Genomic DNA, 14,814 nt, shown 5'->3' with positions numbered 1-14,814 from the left:
TAACAATAATTAAAAAAGGCAAAAAATCCAGCCTACAAAAAGCCCAAACCCAAACAAACAAAAAACCCACAGTCGCCCCTCACCAATTCTTAAAGTGCACTGCACAAAACATGAATAATTTGGATTAAGGAATAACAAAGGGGATAAGCTTTCCGCTGCACAGCTGAACAATGCTGAACTTCTATGGAGTTGAAGTAGTACTATGTGATGGAAGAAAAGCATTGAATGTGGAGAAGAGTTGGACTATGAAATAACATGTTTTGTAGATAGTACTCTGTAATGCAGTCTGTAGGTCATCTTTTTGTATGTGAAGCTATATGGATAAATGCATATACTTTTTTGTTGTGATATGAAAATTATTGCACAGTTTACATTGGAAATGCTTGTTACCTTCCACTAAAAAGTAGAAGGCTTGAATCTTTTGCTTGCTTGATACTCACTTTCTTTAAGCCCACCTTTTGTTGAGTTAAAAATACTTATGAAGTATCAAAGCATATTTATACAATAACTTAATTACAATATTAATTCTTAAGTAACAGGAGTTTATGATAGTAAATTTTTTCATAGTTCTTCAGGGAAAGGAGAGGGGTGGGGTGATTTTTCTTTCCTTCTTTTTTTCTTCTCCACAGGTGGTTTATTTGTTTAAATATTCCTATCTGTATTTCAGAGAGATTTTTTATTTGACTTTTGTTTTGTAACTGAGAAAGTTTTTTTCACAAAAGCTTGGCAAAGTTTATCATGTTGGTACTGTGAAGTATTGTAGTTGTGTCCTGTATGTTCAGAGTATGAGGTATGTGGCAAACAGTGGTTATTATTCTGGAGTTGATAGGTGGTTTCGCAGTTATTTTGTTGAAATTCTCAGGATTCAGACTGCAGATAATTTGGGCAGTGTGACCTTCAGTGAAACTTCATCAATGAAAGGCTGATGAATTTTTCAAATGTGTTCATTCTTATTAAGATCCCTTTTTTTTTTCTTCAGCAAATCTCTCAACATTTTAATAAGTCTTGCTGTAGTGGCTTAAGCTACTAACTTCCTTCACTTTGTCCTACTCCTCTGTCAGATTTCATTATCCCCACAGCAAGTTTTAAATAACCCTGCAGCAAGATTTATGGAAGGAAACCTGTTTGGCTCTCACTAATCTAGTTCTCAGCACATGGCATTTTAGCTTGAAAGTGCCAGTGAATGTGGACAGGAGTAAGAAGCTGTCGTGAACTTTACTTGATGAGTTTTGTGGCCTTTTGCCACCTCCACCGAATGTTGATCTACAAAACTCAATAGGGTAGGTCTAAGGGGCAAGTAGCTTAGACTACCACACGATCTTTATACATAGTGTATCTTTGCCAAGCCTCGAAGCTCACTACGCAGCATAAGTATTACTGCTGCTTTCCCCTTCCTACCCTCTCCATTTTTTCTTCTTTGAGTCTCATAAGTACTCCAGCAAATCAGCTTATGGAGCATCAATATTCCTAAGGCTCCATTCAGATGGTTTACTCAAAATACTTGACAGCAGTCTTTCCACATGTCTACCACGTATCTGAAAACTTTCACAAGTACTTTAAAAGAATATTGCATCAGAAACTACTGACAAATGTCCATGTTGAAGTTTCAGATCCTTTTCTGTCTAGATTTTTTTTAATTAGATATAATATGAACATTATGTTAATATTAAAAAGCAAGAACTTTCTAAGCTGACCTCTGAAAAGCATTGGTAGTCCTTCTGCAGCTATATAAGGACTCTTTGTTTCGCTGTTTTAGCATAAAACCATCGATTTCTTCTGAGTAGGTATCAGTGTAATCTATAGTTAGTATATAGTTGAGTACTGGCTTGCTATTGGAAACTGAAAATCTTGGTCAGATCAAATCTAATGCATTTTTTTAACTTTTTAAGGAGTTGCGTAACTAGATCAGTAACTGCATGATTTCAGACCTGCAAAATTTATCTCAAATAGGATTGGTAATACTTACTTTCTTATCGTTCTTTTTGTAGATAACAACAAGAGAAGATATCAATTCAAAACAGGCAACAAATATCAAAACAGAACTGGAGCCTGAAGCATTCCGGCCAAATCTTAGTGATCCCAGTGAATTATTACAGCCAGAACAAATTGAAAAGGTATTAACTTATGTTAATTTACAATCCTAAAAAATGGCATGTATCACAAATGCTATGACCCTAGTGTAAAACACCCTAGTAGGGAGACCTTGTGTGATATTAAATAGAACAGAATAGAATCATTTAGATTGGAAAAGACTCTTAAGATCATCAAGTCCAAACGTTAACCCAGCACTGCCAAGTCCACCACTAAACCATGTCCCTAAGAACCATGTCTGCGCATCTTCTAAATATCTGCACAGACGGTGACTCAACCACTTCCCAGCCACTCTTCCCCCAGCCTGCAGCGCTGTGTGGGGTTGGTGTGACCCAAGCGCAGTGCCCAGCACTTCTCCTTGTTGAACCTCATACAACTGGCCTCAGCCCATTGATCCAGCATGTCCAGATCCCTCAGCAGAGCTTTCCTGCCTTCAAGCAGATCAATACTCCCCGCTCAGCTTGGCATAGTCTGCAAACTTTCTGAGGGTGCACCTGATCCACTTATCCAGAATGTCAATAGATAATAAACAGGACAGGCCCCAGCATGGAGCCCTGGTGAATGGCACTTGTGACCAGCTACCAACTGTCTGTGACTCCATTCACCACCACTCTGGGCTCAGCCGTCCAGCCAGTTTTTCACCCAGTAAAGAGTGCATCCACCCAAACCGTGAGCAGCCAGTTGCTGCAGGACAATGATGTGGGAGAGGGTGTCAAAGGCTTTACTAAAGTCTAGGCAGATAACAGCCACAGCCTTTCCCTCATACACTAAGCCGGTCACCTTGTCACAGAAGGAGATCAGGTTAGGCACCCAGGACCTGCCTTTCACAAACCCATGCTGGCTGGGCCTGATCACCTGCTTGTCCTGTACCCGTCATGTGATGGCTCTCAAGATGATCTGCTCCATAACCTTCCCCAGCACTGAGAGAACTGTCAGCACTGACTGACAGGCCTGTAGTTCCCCAGATCCTCCTCCCCCCCTTCTTGTAGATGGGCACCAGAATTGCTAAACTCCAGTCAACTGGGACCTCCCCAGTTAGGCAGGAGTGCTGATAAATGATGGAGAGTGTCTCAGTGCACACTTCTGCCAGCTCCTCCAGTACCCTTGCATGGATCCTGTCCAGCCATTTAGACTTGTATATGTCTAAGTGCATAAACACAACATAAGTCATAGCTAAAATTTTGCTTTTTTTCTTATTACAACTTTCAATATGTCATGATAACACTAGTCTTTCTGTACCCTTATTTCATTCTTCCTTGAAAAATGCTTGGCTTTCACTGTGGTTCTTACTTTCTAGTCCAAAGTTAGTTCATTAAATTTTTAAAGACTTGATTTAAGGTTGACTGCATTCAAGCACACAGGAACAGGGGAGCAAGCATCCTTTACCCTTCAGCTTGTTTCCTGTTTTCTTGAGTGATCTAGTTCCCCAACACTGAGACATAGTATTGTCATGGAAAAATAACTACATGTCTTTACTTTCTTTAGATGAACATTTTAGAGACCTTACCAAATATGTTCTTCCATTGGTAAATCATTCTTCTGCAGGTCACTGGTAGAAGTAGGAAAAGAAACCTTGAGAGATCAGGGGTGGAAAATATACATGTGAAACTAAATTTGGAGTTGGTCTGCAGTTCTAAACTAGCTTTTCAGGCCACTTGTAGTAGTTTAGAAGAACAAAATCTGCTTTCATTTATATGTAATATAATCTTTAAAATAGTAAATATATATATTAAATGAGAGGGTTGTCATCATGTTAACAGCTCACAAAGTCTCTTCCACCACGGACCATTGGATATCCATGGACTCTTGTCTACAGTACTGGAAAGCATGGCATGAGCTTGAAGACTTTGTATCGAACAATGCTGGGATTAGACACACCTGTACTGCTGGTTATCAAGGACAGTGATGGACAGGTAGGAAAATGTTTGTGTGGAGGTAGGGTACCCATTAAGAAAATTGTTTGAGGAGTATAAGGGAATAGTTGACACGAGCCCATCGTGGGAGATAGTTGTGTGTGTCAGGCTGGTTTTCTCCTTGGTTGTTATGTAGAGGCTTTTAAAAATGTGCTTCACTGTCAAGCAATCCTCTGACATGCTACATTTCTAGGAAATAATTTAATAATACAAGTGCACTGTCACAATGCATGAGTCTAATACCCAATGACTGAATTTACTTTTAATATTTTTAATGCATTTCTATAAAGCAAGAGAAGTATAGTCTCTAAAACTTTTTGATGCTGAAAGATCTTGCTGAGTTGAAATGGGATTGCCAGCTGTGGCTAGTGCTTCTTGGTATGTTCTGTGGCTGTAGCAAACATCTTTCCCATTCAAGGGCTGTGGGATCTTTGCTACATTATTAATTTTTTTGTCCTTGAGTCTATGTAGTTGCACTCTATTCTCCTTTGTCTGGGGTATAAATTTCAGAAAGTGGATCACATCTCACCACTTGAATAGCAAACATCCTCTCTGAGTATTCCAGTAACAGGTGAATGTTCTAGGCAGCATGAGACTTCGATTCTTTCTGAAACTTCTGTGCTCTCCCATGGAAGCAAGTTACTGCTGTCATGAAGTATTGACAGACCGCTGCAAAATCTGTAGCATATGCTTCACTTATCTGTCCCGCTTTGGTAACTACTGTTTATTTCCAGAAGCATGGGCATGCCACCTCATATCATTCAGGGGGTCTGAAAACTGTAAATGAAGGATGTGTTTTTTAATTCAGGTTACAACTTGGTTTGGTGGGATTTTTTCCTTCTGTTTCCTGCCTCAGGGATCCCTTAAAAAGAAAAATCCCTGCTAGTAGAGCACTTTTCCCCAGAAGTTCTTTAAAAGGGAACCTTTTTCTTCATTTAATTTTTAATCTTGGAGATAAAAACTAGTAACTAGGCTTGAGATGTCTTGATAAACATCAGCTTTATTTTAAAGGTCTTTAAAGCCTTTGGTAACTTTCCTTCTCCAATTCCCATACTAGCTTCTGAAGATTAATTTGTGAGATACTTACTTCCCAGTACCTGATTATTTGGCCCAGAAAGAGAATGTCCCTTTTCTGATAGGGCTGTCTTGCCACCAGCATGTAGTGTTGTTCTGTTGCTGAAGTATAGAGATTACCTTCCGTATGAATATCTCAACTTGCATGTTCAAAAAATGTCACATTCACCCAATCAAAACAGGGGACTCGTAGACATGTCATAGTGGTTTGGGGAGGGTTTTTTTATGTGAAACAACCCATGGCAAATCTCAACTTACATGTTCCCAGGCACATGCCTGTATGGAAGTGTTCCTTGGACTTTTGTGTCAAGTAGCCACTGAACTTACCTTTCATAGTTTATGCCAAATCCTACCTAGGTTTCACACAAGAGTGAGTGAAATCCATATACAGTGAGCAACGTATGCTACAGAAAGAAAGGCTCTGACAAGGTGTACATGCTCAGTCCATCACCAGTGTAGTGAAAGTGAAGTTTTCTGTGTCTCAGGCCATTAATGAGAAACATCTTTGCATTTGACAAGGAAAAACTCATTTTACACTATCTTTCCATACATTGAATTTCCATAGGTTTTGAAGTCTTTTTCTTCTTGATGCAAGGATCTACAATAATGAAAAACAGGACAATGGTAGCCTACTGTGCCCTTCGGTAATTAATCGGGGTCATCTACTTTTTAAATAAGCTATCGATTTTTTTGAAAGAGGTTAATTTATTTTTAATATCTTGTAGTTTCCTGACAGTTAGTCCTATAAAACTGCTTTCTGTAACCTAAAAAGAATTGGAATATTGCTTATATAGGAGAGTATCCAGAAATACTTCACTAGCAATATGCTAAGATAAATACTATTTATGCTTTTACAGAGTGTGTTTTAAGAGAGAGCAAGTGTTTTCATATTCTAGGCCCCAAGATCACTGCCTGTTTTCTAAGCTATCTGGTTTGGAGATGATCCCAAATGAGGCTTATCCTTTTTGAAGAGAGACAGAAAATGACCAGACAGTTTCTTGCTACTTGCTGAGCATACATCCTCAGTCCTTTTTGGCATTCCTTGTTCTGCCTACTTTGTAGCTTTTATATTTATGAAAGAAATTGGTTTTGTCTTACCCTCAGTTGAGGTACTTTTCCTTCAAACTAGAATTCATTTATTTTCTGGGCTACTTCCTCGAGACCCTGTTCTTTGTCTTCATAAACATGGACAATAGCCTTTATCTGATGTTGACAATCAGTTGAGTGAGGAGCAAGTGTAACCTTGTAACTTTTCATAATGTAGTTCAGTAAAGGCTAAGTTTCATCTTGTTTTTTTCCCCAAAAGTCTTCTCCAAGCTCAATTTCTTTTTAAAATTGATTGGCAATTTTGCTTAAAGGGTTGGACAAAGAAGAAAAAAATACAAACCACTCACAAAACAAAAAAAACCAACAACAACAAAACAAAACAAAAAAACCCCACCCATGAGCCAAAACACTCAGACCCATGAGGCCATCTAACTAGTAGTGGGCTAAAAAAAGAAAACTCTAAAAAAGCTGTAGGTTTTGGTAACATTGGAGACTCATTGCAAACCACCTACCTTTCAAAAAAAAAAAAAAAAAAAAAAAAAAAAACCAAAAAACCACACACAAAAAAACCCAACCAAACAAAAAAAAAACCCACAAAACCAAAAACACCACCCACAGGAAAAGGAAGAAGGGGCAGGGGGGCAAGCCTTCTGGAAAGTAACAGGAAAACAAAAATTTTTTTCTTCTTGAAAGAGTTCCTTCATTTTCATCTGACTTGGTCTGATTTCCCCAGAAAGCAAAACATAAGAGAGAAACTACCATTTAAGCCTGTTCTTGTTGTTTAGATGTGTGGGATAACAGAAATATCTGGCCAGCGTTTGATCCTATATGTTGAGTGAGATAAATGTCTGTGCAAAGAAGTTTTGGGCTAGTTTTCCTGTGAGCTTGCATTAAAACAGAGGTACCGAAGCTTGCACCTCAGTTCATGGAACTTAAAGCTTTTAGACTGAACTTGCTGTTTAACAGTGCATCTGAAATTGATAGAGGTTTTTGAAAAATGAGTGCCTTTAGTGACTGATACACTACAAGATGATGAAAAAGTAAGTTTAAAACTTCCTCCAGCGTAGAGTGTAAATACTGGTCACGTGTATGCTCAAAGGTAATTCACTTAAGTAAAGGAATAGTTTTACACATGACTAAAATATCTTGTCGGTGTAGCGATGTTTTGACCTTTAAAAATAGGTAACATAAGTAATAAAATACAAGGAAACTTCTCTGGCTGTTATGACTAGAAATTTGGTAAGTCCTACCTCTTCTGCTCCATAACAATGCAGTCTCAACAGTGACTTGTAAAATGTGCAGTACTAGCTTCATTACATTAATTTTGTTGGCCGTTGTGCATATCACTAAAATTTTATTGCAAAGTGATTAGTGCTTGAATTAAACAAAAGGGTTGCAAAATATCTACTATTGGCGTGATTGATATGTTAGACTTAAGCCTCAGTCTGATGTGCATTATCAGGACATCTGAAGAAAATTATCCCTGGTATTCTTTAGAAGACCAGCAATCTTTTTTCTCGAAACCAGTCAGATGCTGTATAGTTTTTCTTACGTATTTTCTCTTGCCTATTTTTGCTTACAGGTTTTTGGTGCACTAGCATCTGAACCATTTAAAGTGAGTGATGGTTTTTATGGCACTGGGGAGACCTTTATGTTCACTTTTTCTCCAGATTTTGAGGTAAGTAGTAATTACTTTGTATGCTTTTGCTTCCCTCCCTCCCATATGCATTAACCTGAAATACTTACTGAATAAAACTAACATTACATAATCTGGAAAAATTCTAGGAGCTGACCCAAAAATGTCATCATACTAGTTTTTTCCACAGAATCCATAACTGCATAGTAAATTGGTAGTGTTTGCATAGTGAGAAACATATTCAACCTGACTCTTTCATTGTACTGAAGATTTTTCTACTGTTCTAAATTCTGTTAGATGTCTATCTGAAAATTGACAAACTACATCCTTTAAAGGGCATATCATCTAACGAAGCATATTTTCTTGGTGTTTTTCATTGTGTAGAAGTGTCAGTGCTTAAAGACCACCTGTTTTGGAATGGTCTTATTTTAAATAGTATAAAACATACAAGAATTATTGTCTGCATATATCTGTTCCCTGAATCTTCTGTGTAAACTTTGTAACTTCATTAAATTGGTCTCTAGCTACCCATAGTTTGTCTCCACTGATGTTTAGTTTCTTTTCTACCCAAACAAAAAGTTAAAATACCTGAACTTACTAGTCTGTTTTGGGGTTGTTCTCCCCCCCCCCCCCCCCCCCCCCCCCCCCCCGCCCCCTTAGGTTTTCAAATGGACAGGAGACAACATGTTCTTCATTAAGGGAGACATGGACTCCCTTGCTTTTGGTGGAGGAGGGTAAGTAGTGGTGGTGGGGTTTGTTATGAGTCTGTTAAAAGTGTGCATGTCTGCATAGCTTTGAAAAGAAAATTTTGAATTGACTTCAGTTTGATAGCTCAGGACTCAACAGTTACCAGCCAAGAAAGATTTAGTATGTCAGATGTTTAGCTTTCTGTGTCGAGGAAACTTGAACAGAAGGTTTGTCTTCAGTCTAGCATGGCATCAAGTTTCAGCCTGCAAGGTTATGATGCCTTGCATGCTCTACTTGCCTGTGCGTCTGGTATATTCCGGATGGACACAGGTTATTACGATTCTGAGGGTACGTAAATGTGAAAATTATGTTTAACTAGAAGAGGCTTGCACCAAAACTCTTTTTATACCAAGACATGTCAGTGTCTTCAGAAATTATATGTTGTCACCCACTTCCTGCCCCCTCGTCCATGCAAGTGCATAAGCTTCTGGGATGTTTCCCTTACTTGTTATCAGCATTCTCCTCATGTATAAGAGTACTTTTATGCCCTTTTCTTAATACAAATGGAAGGGGCTGAAAACTGAGGAAGTCTGATTAGTTTTTTATTTCAGAATATCTGAAAGAAGGATATTCCCAAACTAATAATAAGGGGGGGTGTGGGGGGGAGAATCTTGGCAGCTTCAAATTTATCAGCGCCTATGAGTTACTTGTGTCAAAAAAGAATTCTATAGTTCCTCTTCATTTCTGAATTCTGAATGAAGAATACATTATTAGGTGTAATGCTTATTCCCTCAGTCTTTTGCTTTAATACATTGTCTGTCTTGCAGAGGGGAGTTTGCTCTTTGGCTTGATGGTGATCTCTACCATGGAAGAAGTCATTCATGTAAAACATTTGGGAATCATACACTTTCTAAGCGAGAAGACTTCATTATTCAAGACATAGAAATATGGGCTTTTGAATGAGTATTTAACTATTTTTACAGGGTATTGTCCCAAACCTGACATGAATCAGTGCAGCTCAAAAAATCCCTTGGAGCAATATAATGCACCATTTTACCTTTCTGATTGTTTTTGATTTTGGTGGGGGTTTTTTGTTAAGTTTTCAACGTGGCCATCTAGTTACTATTTTTAAATAGCAGACTTTTTTTCATGCTCTCATATCTGTAGTATACTGTCCTACTTTTTCTAAGCTTTAGACACTTTTACAAAATAAAGAACATGTAGACTAAAAACTAACACTGGTTACTTTGGGCCTTGCGGCCTACAAAATTTTCTTATCCTTACTATAGTCACCTCCCAGGTTTCCCACACACACCTTTCTGCAAACCTGTTAGGGGGCTGCTTCACTGAATATAGGTTATTATTTTTGTATTCAAATTATGTCTATGAATGAAGTTTGCCCTCTGTGAACCTGTAAGAAGAAAGCTGCGTGTGGGTATTTGGCAGCAGTACTGCAGAGATGGGTCTGGACCAATGACAGGTTAATTCATACTGTGCCACAAATAGATGAGAAGCCTAGCATTCCTTCATAACACATACCAGTACGCATATGGTGAAGTTAGAAGATATCCTAAGTCAACAGTGCCACTTGTCTTGTTTATTGTTCATGTTTAGAAAAAGTCAGTTAATACGTGTTCTAGCTGCATGCTGATTGTGTTAAAAAGTGTTTTGCACATGCTGTTAATGATCTGCAGGTTTGGGACAAATACTGACAACATTGAGCTACATGGCAAGGACTTAAAAATAGCAAGGGAATGTAAGAATATGATATTTCCACAAAATCAAAAGGCTAAAGCAAGCAAAAGTTGGTGAACAATTTGTAGCTATAGTAGGGCATTAAAAGTACAGAAACAGATGCATCTTTCTTCAGCATAAAGTGTCAGATATATACTGTTATACTGTTGTAGCCGTGTAGCACATCAGCTCCAAGAATATAGCTTATTCCTGTCCAAAGAACAAAATAGTTGTGGTGTTTTTGAGTGGGTCTATGTTGTAAATCTACAGTTAGCACCAGCTCTGATTAAAATGAGATAATGTACTATAGGTAGACAATATTGTAACTCAGTAGACTCGTTTAATATGCAAACTTACTGTCATGTGACCTCAAAAAAAAAAAATGACAGGCTAGAATACGGTTCCAGTAGCTCTTGTCCACTTTTGTAGAAAAATTGATAAGCCATTGTGGCAATAACAGCTCAACAAAACTATTTGTTTCAAAGGTTTTATTCTATGTTCTGCAAAAACAAAACAAAAGAAAAAACAAAAAAAAATCCCAAAAAAATTGCTGTTAAGTGTGACAGTGACTGACTTTGTGCTGAAATTTCAGCTATTTCAGATGAACATTGTATATTATCTTGTAAATTAATGTTTAAAGTAGTTTTGTTATTATAGAAAAGTGTTGATTGACGGGTTGCTTATAGCACTTTAAATTATTCTAGAAATGGAATAAAAGCCAAATGGGTTGGCTTAAGTAGATGTAGTTGTATATTATTTCAAAATACTTACATCTCTGGAAAGTTTTAAAAACTTATTTGAAGACAGCTTACTGCTATGGTAATGAGAAAGGGCAGATGTTTCACCTATAATATGCTAATGCTCAATATGAATAGAAGTACAGGGCTTTGTTTCCTGTCTCTATGTATAGCTCTTTATCCTTGTTAGAACTTAGTACAATGTGTAGACTAAATGTTTACAAAATAAGGAACTGTAAATAAATTGAAATGGCTTTTCTCCCCTTTGGTCTTCCACAGCAGTATTAATGTCTTTGTGGAGTTAAGACTGATTATTACAACAACAAAAATCCTGTAATGGATTTAAAGTACTATAAGGTCACAGTGATGTATAGCAAATAAATCTAAATATATGTAAAAATAAACATGAGTTGGAATTTATTTAGAAATTGGAGTTCACCTAGAAGCACAAATGCAGGTTACCGCTGTTCATGTAGTAACAGTACTGAATACATAGGGTGTATTTGCTCATCTTTCTTGGGAGTTCTGGGTTTTGAAAGCCCAATGGGAAGTGGTGAGAGTGAAATGTGCTGGCTCCAGCCATTTTCAAGAGCAGAAAGAAAGAAAGGTGTCTCAGATTATCCTTGCTGACAAAATACATTAATTAAAGTGCTTAGTCTCTATCCTAAGATTGTACTGCAAATAAAGCATATTTTACATTTTAAAATGCTACTGTGAAGACTTTTATTAAAATTATAGTTTGAAGAATTATACAGGAGCACAGAAAATCTTCAGTAGCTGATTGTTGCTGAGTATTGGACCAGTCTTCAAAAGGCACATGGGGAAAAAAGTGGAAAGGAACAGCAGTATAGTAAGCAGTACAGTAGCAATCACACTTGTATAAATACTAAATTATTTAAGGAACAGAAAGACATTTGAGCTAAATCATAAGTGACTGTGGTAAGTGATGTAACTAGCTGTCGAAAGGATCTACAGAGTAATGCATGTGTATTAATGAAAGACCATGGATTTTATTAACCAAAGGTATAGTTAACTTCTATATGACACATCTAAAAGACCATACAGATGAGATCAAAGGTACTGTCTTGATGTACCTCCTGCCTTCAACTCAATATGAATTTTCTGCAGTATAATTTCTTTCAATCTTTCCTGGCAAGGTTTGCTTCTGTGATTGTATGGAGTTGAGATTTGATATATGCTGAAGGCTTTTATGAGCCAAGTTTTGAAAGAGTTGGGTATCAGGAGACTGTCTCAGCATACAGTACTCGGATGTATTCTTTGACTAACTTGATGCCTCAGATACCTGGGATTCTTACCATGTCATCTTTCAGCTCTAAATCCGATCAATGTTAATTACTCTTTTTGAGTAATCTACAAAAGGGCATGATTTGTCACGTGGCTTGTGCTTATATCCTCCTGCTCACATGTATATACTACATTAGACTATTTTTTTCCCTATAGGTTTTATCACATATGCATAAAAAAGTCTTTGAAGAGGAGTAAAAACTTTTACCACTCACTCTGTTTCAGATTAAAGTAAATAATAATCTTTATTTGGATTCTCCCCAGTATTCCTTTCAGAATGTGAATCTTAAATCTCTCTCGTGTTCTTCCTTTGCAAATGAACACGTCATCAGGATGTTTTACTATTGCCACAGCAACAGGGAGCTCGGTTAAGGGACCAAACCTCTGCTCTTTCTCCCCTTAAGAGGTCATGCTACTGCAATGTGAATAGAGCTACGCTGTGCTACTAGAGCGGAGAGTGTCCGGCTGAGTGAATGGTGTACGCTTAATGTAGTGCGTACAAACCAAAGCGCTGCCGCCGGCTGTTCCGCTGCAGTATCGCCAGTGTCGGATCTGTTCAAGCTCTGGTTTCTGCTGTCCTGCTTATCTAGCAAGCTTTGCAATTCTTGTTGAGTTTCTGTTGTAATGGTTACGCTGCTAGTAGTACACATACTGTTGAACGCTGTGCTACGTAAGTGCCCTGGCGTGGTGCAGTGTATACGTAGCAGCTGTATGTATACACTGTAGCTTTGGCCACAGGGCTTGCCAGTATTTGTTCTGTGATCAGTGACCGAACATCTCATCGAAAATATTATACTTTCCACTACAGCTAATTTTATTTCAGTAGCCTTCCCTTGTTTTAAAAATGAGCTGTAATACTGAGTTGTGGCTGCACGGAAGTATTTTGAAGGAGGAACTACTGCCGTGGAGGAGAGCTGATTTCCACTGTGTGGGATACACATCCAGTGAACCATCCACTTGCTTCAAGCCACTGCAGCAACTGATTTAAGACCTGACAAAATACAAAGGTTTGAAAGTCAAATTTATTTCTTCTGATACAAATTCCACGCTTTTACTTAAGCATGAAAGCTGCATTCAGAATATGGAAAATGTACCTGGCGGTTCCTACAGAAGAGATGACTTTTTCAATACTGATGAAGAAAGTTTGCTTTCCTAGCAAACTACACAACCCTTGCAAGAGCAACACAAGCCTCAGACAGGAAAATGAGGGAGATCTATTACTTATCAGAAGGAAGTGTTTCATATAAAACATCTCGGGGATGAATATAGTATTTCAAAATATAATGTGGAACTGTAAGCCACCATGAGAGTAACTGGGAGTTGCTAACTATCTCGAAGGTTAACTGATAGGTTTGTCAACCATTGGAACAAGCTGCCCAGGGAGGTGGTTTAGTTACCACCCCTGGAGGTTTTTAGAAGATTTGTGAATTGTGGCACTCTGGGACATGGTTTAGTGGTGGACTTGGTGATCTTAAGGGTCTTTTCCAACCTAAGTGATTCTATGTTCTGTTCTCTCGACTAAATGAATTGTTGATATTCAAGGAGTAAAGTGCCACTGGTCCATTCTATCGCTGAATGTGTTCGAACAAAATTTACAGAAGTTCAGTTCTCTGCTACATTCCATAGAGGAAAAAACAGGAACGTTCCGCATCTCCTCTGTCACTGAATTACACTTCAGCTGGGAAGTTTGCCCTGCAGCTTAGTCTGTCTGGTCTTGCCCCCTAGTATGAGTATATCCATTATATGAAAATGTTAAAGCATAGTCTTGTCCACAGTGACTTCTGGTGGGCATACAGGAGCCTGCAAAAAAAGTCAAATATCAATAGCAGTTGCTCACAAATGTTTAAGTGGATGAAACTTTTATGAATCTTAGCATTACCGTTAACTTAGGTGCAGATGTGCCTAAATTTCAGACATCGGGAGCAATTGTTGCCTCTGAAGTGTGTGTGTAACTTTCCCTAATGAACCTGAAGTAAGATGATTGTGTTGGACTGAATAAACTGCAGGCATTCTCTAAGTCGCTTGTCTGCCACCCTGCACTGTATGGGGCAAGGGCGGTAAAATGCCAGAGCTAAACCTGCTTGTGATCCGGTCAGCACAACCCTTTTTGTCAGTAGGCGTACCACAAGGCGGAGATTGCCCTTGTGTGAGTGTAAACGTGAGTAATACTGAAGTACACCTCTTCAGTGGTATACTACAGTTTGAGTGTTTCAGTACCAAAATACATCGTGCCTACTGTCTCAGGTCAGCGAGTGAAAGCAGATGTATATGATTCTTCATACAATCGTGAGGTGCTCTTGGGCTTTAAGTCACACATGAACAGAAACACTGAAAAAAACATCTGTGGTGAACTGTTCCTCTGCTGTGTTGCCCTGTGGTAGGGTGAGAGTTCTCATGAGCAGAAATAAGTGATTAACACTCATGTGCCTTTAGTGTGTATTCTTGGTATGGGTATTTTGTATAAGGGCTGTTTCATTTCCATGTACTCCGAAATCTTGTTCTGGTGCTTTGAATGGAGAAACCTTCATAGGGAAACATTTTAACTGCCTATGAAAAGGAGAATGTACTAATGTTTTGAATCAACTTACCA

At 38.2% G+C, this 14,814-nt stretch overlaps 1 protein-coding gene across 9 annotated transcripts in view; it reads left to right on the top strand.

The window, feature by feature from the left end:
* Positions 1 to 11,323, top strand: part of OXR1 (oxidation resistance 1) — a 290,254-nt gene extending 278,931 nt beyond the window's left edge. For all 9 annotated transcript variants that reach the window (XM_055799409.1, XM_055799405.1, XM_055799408.1 and 6 more), the window contains 5 exons: positions 1,989 to 2,114; positions 3,852 to 4,004; positions 7,708 to 7,803; positions 8,422 to 8,495; positions 9,276 to 11,323. In XM_055799409.1, the coding sequence (XP_055655384.1) occupies positions 1,989 to 2,114; positions 3,852 to 4,004; positions 7,708 to 7,803; positions 8,422 to 8,495; positions 9,276 to 9,411 (585 nt within the window). In that variant the 3' untranslated portion in view covers positions 9,412 to 11,323. The remainder of the gene's footprint in view (positions 1 to 1,988; positions 2,115 to 3,851; positions 4,005 to 7,707; positions 7,804 to 8,421; positions 8,496 to 9,275) is intronic.
* The last annotated feature ends 3,491 nt before the right edge of the window (positions 11,324 to 14,814 follow it).

This window comes from Falco peregrinus, chromosome 3 (assembly GCF_023634155.1).
Source record: "Falco peregrinus isolate bFalPer1 chromosome 3, bFalPer1.pri, whole genome shotgun sequence".
Taxonomy (NCBI): domain Eukaryota; kingdom Metazoa; phylum Chordata; class Aves; order Falconiformes; family Falconidae; genus Falco; species Falco peregrinus.
The sequence above is the reverse complement of the archived record's forward strand: the minus strand, read 5'-3'. Positions and strand labels throughout refer to the sequence as shown.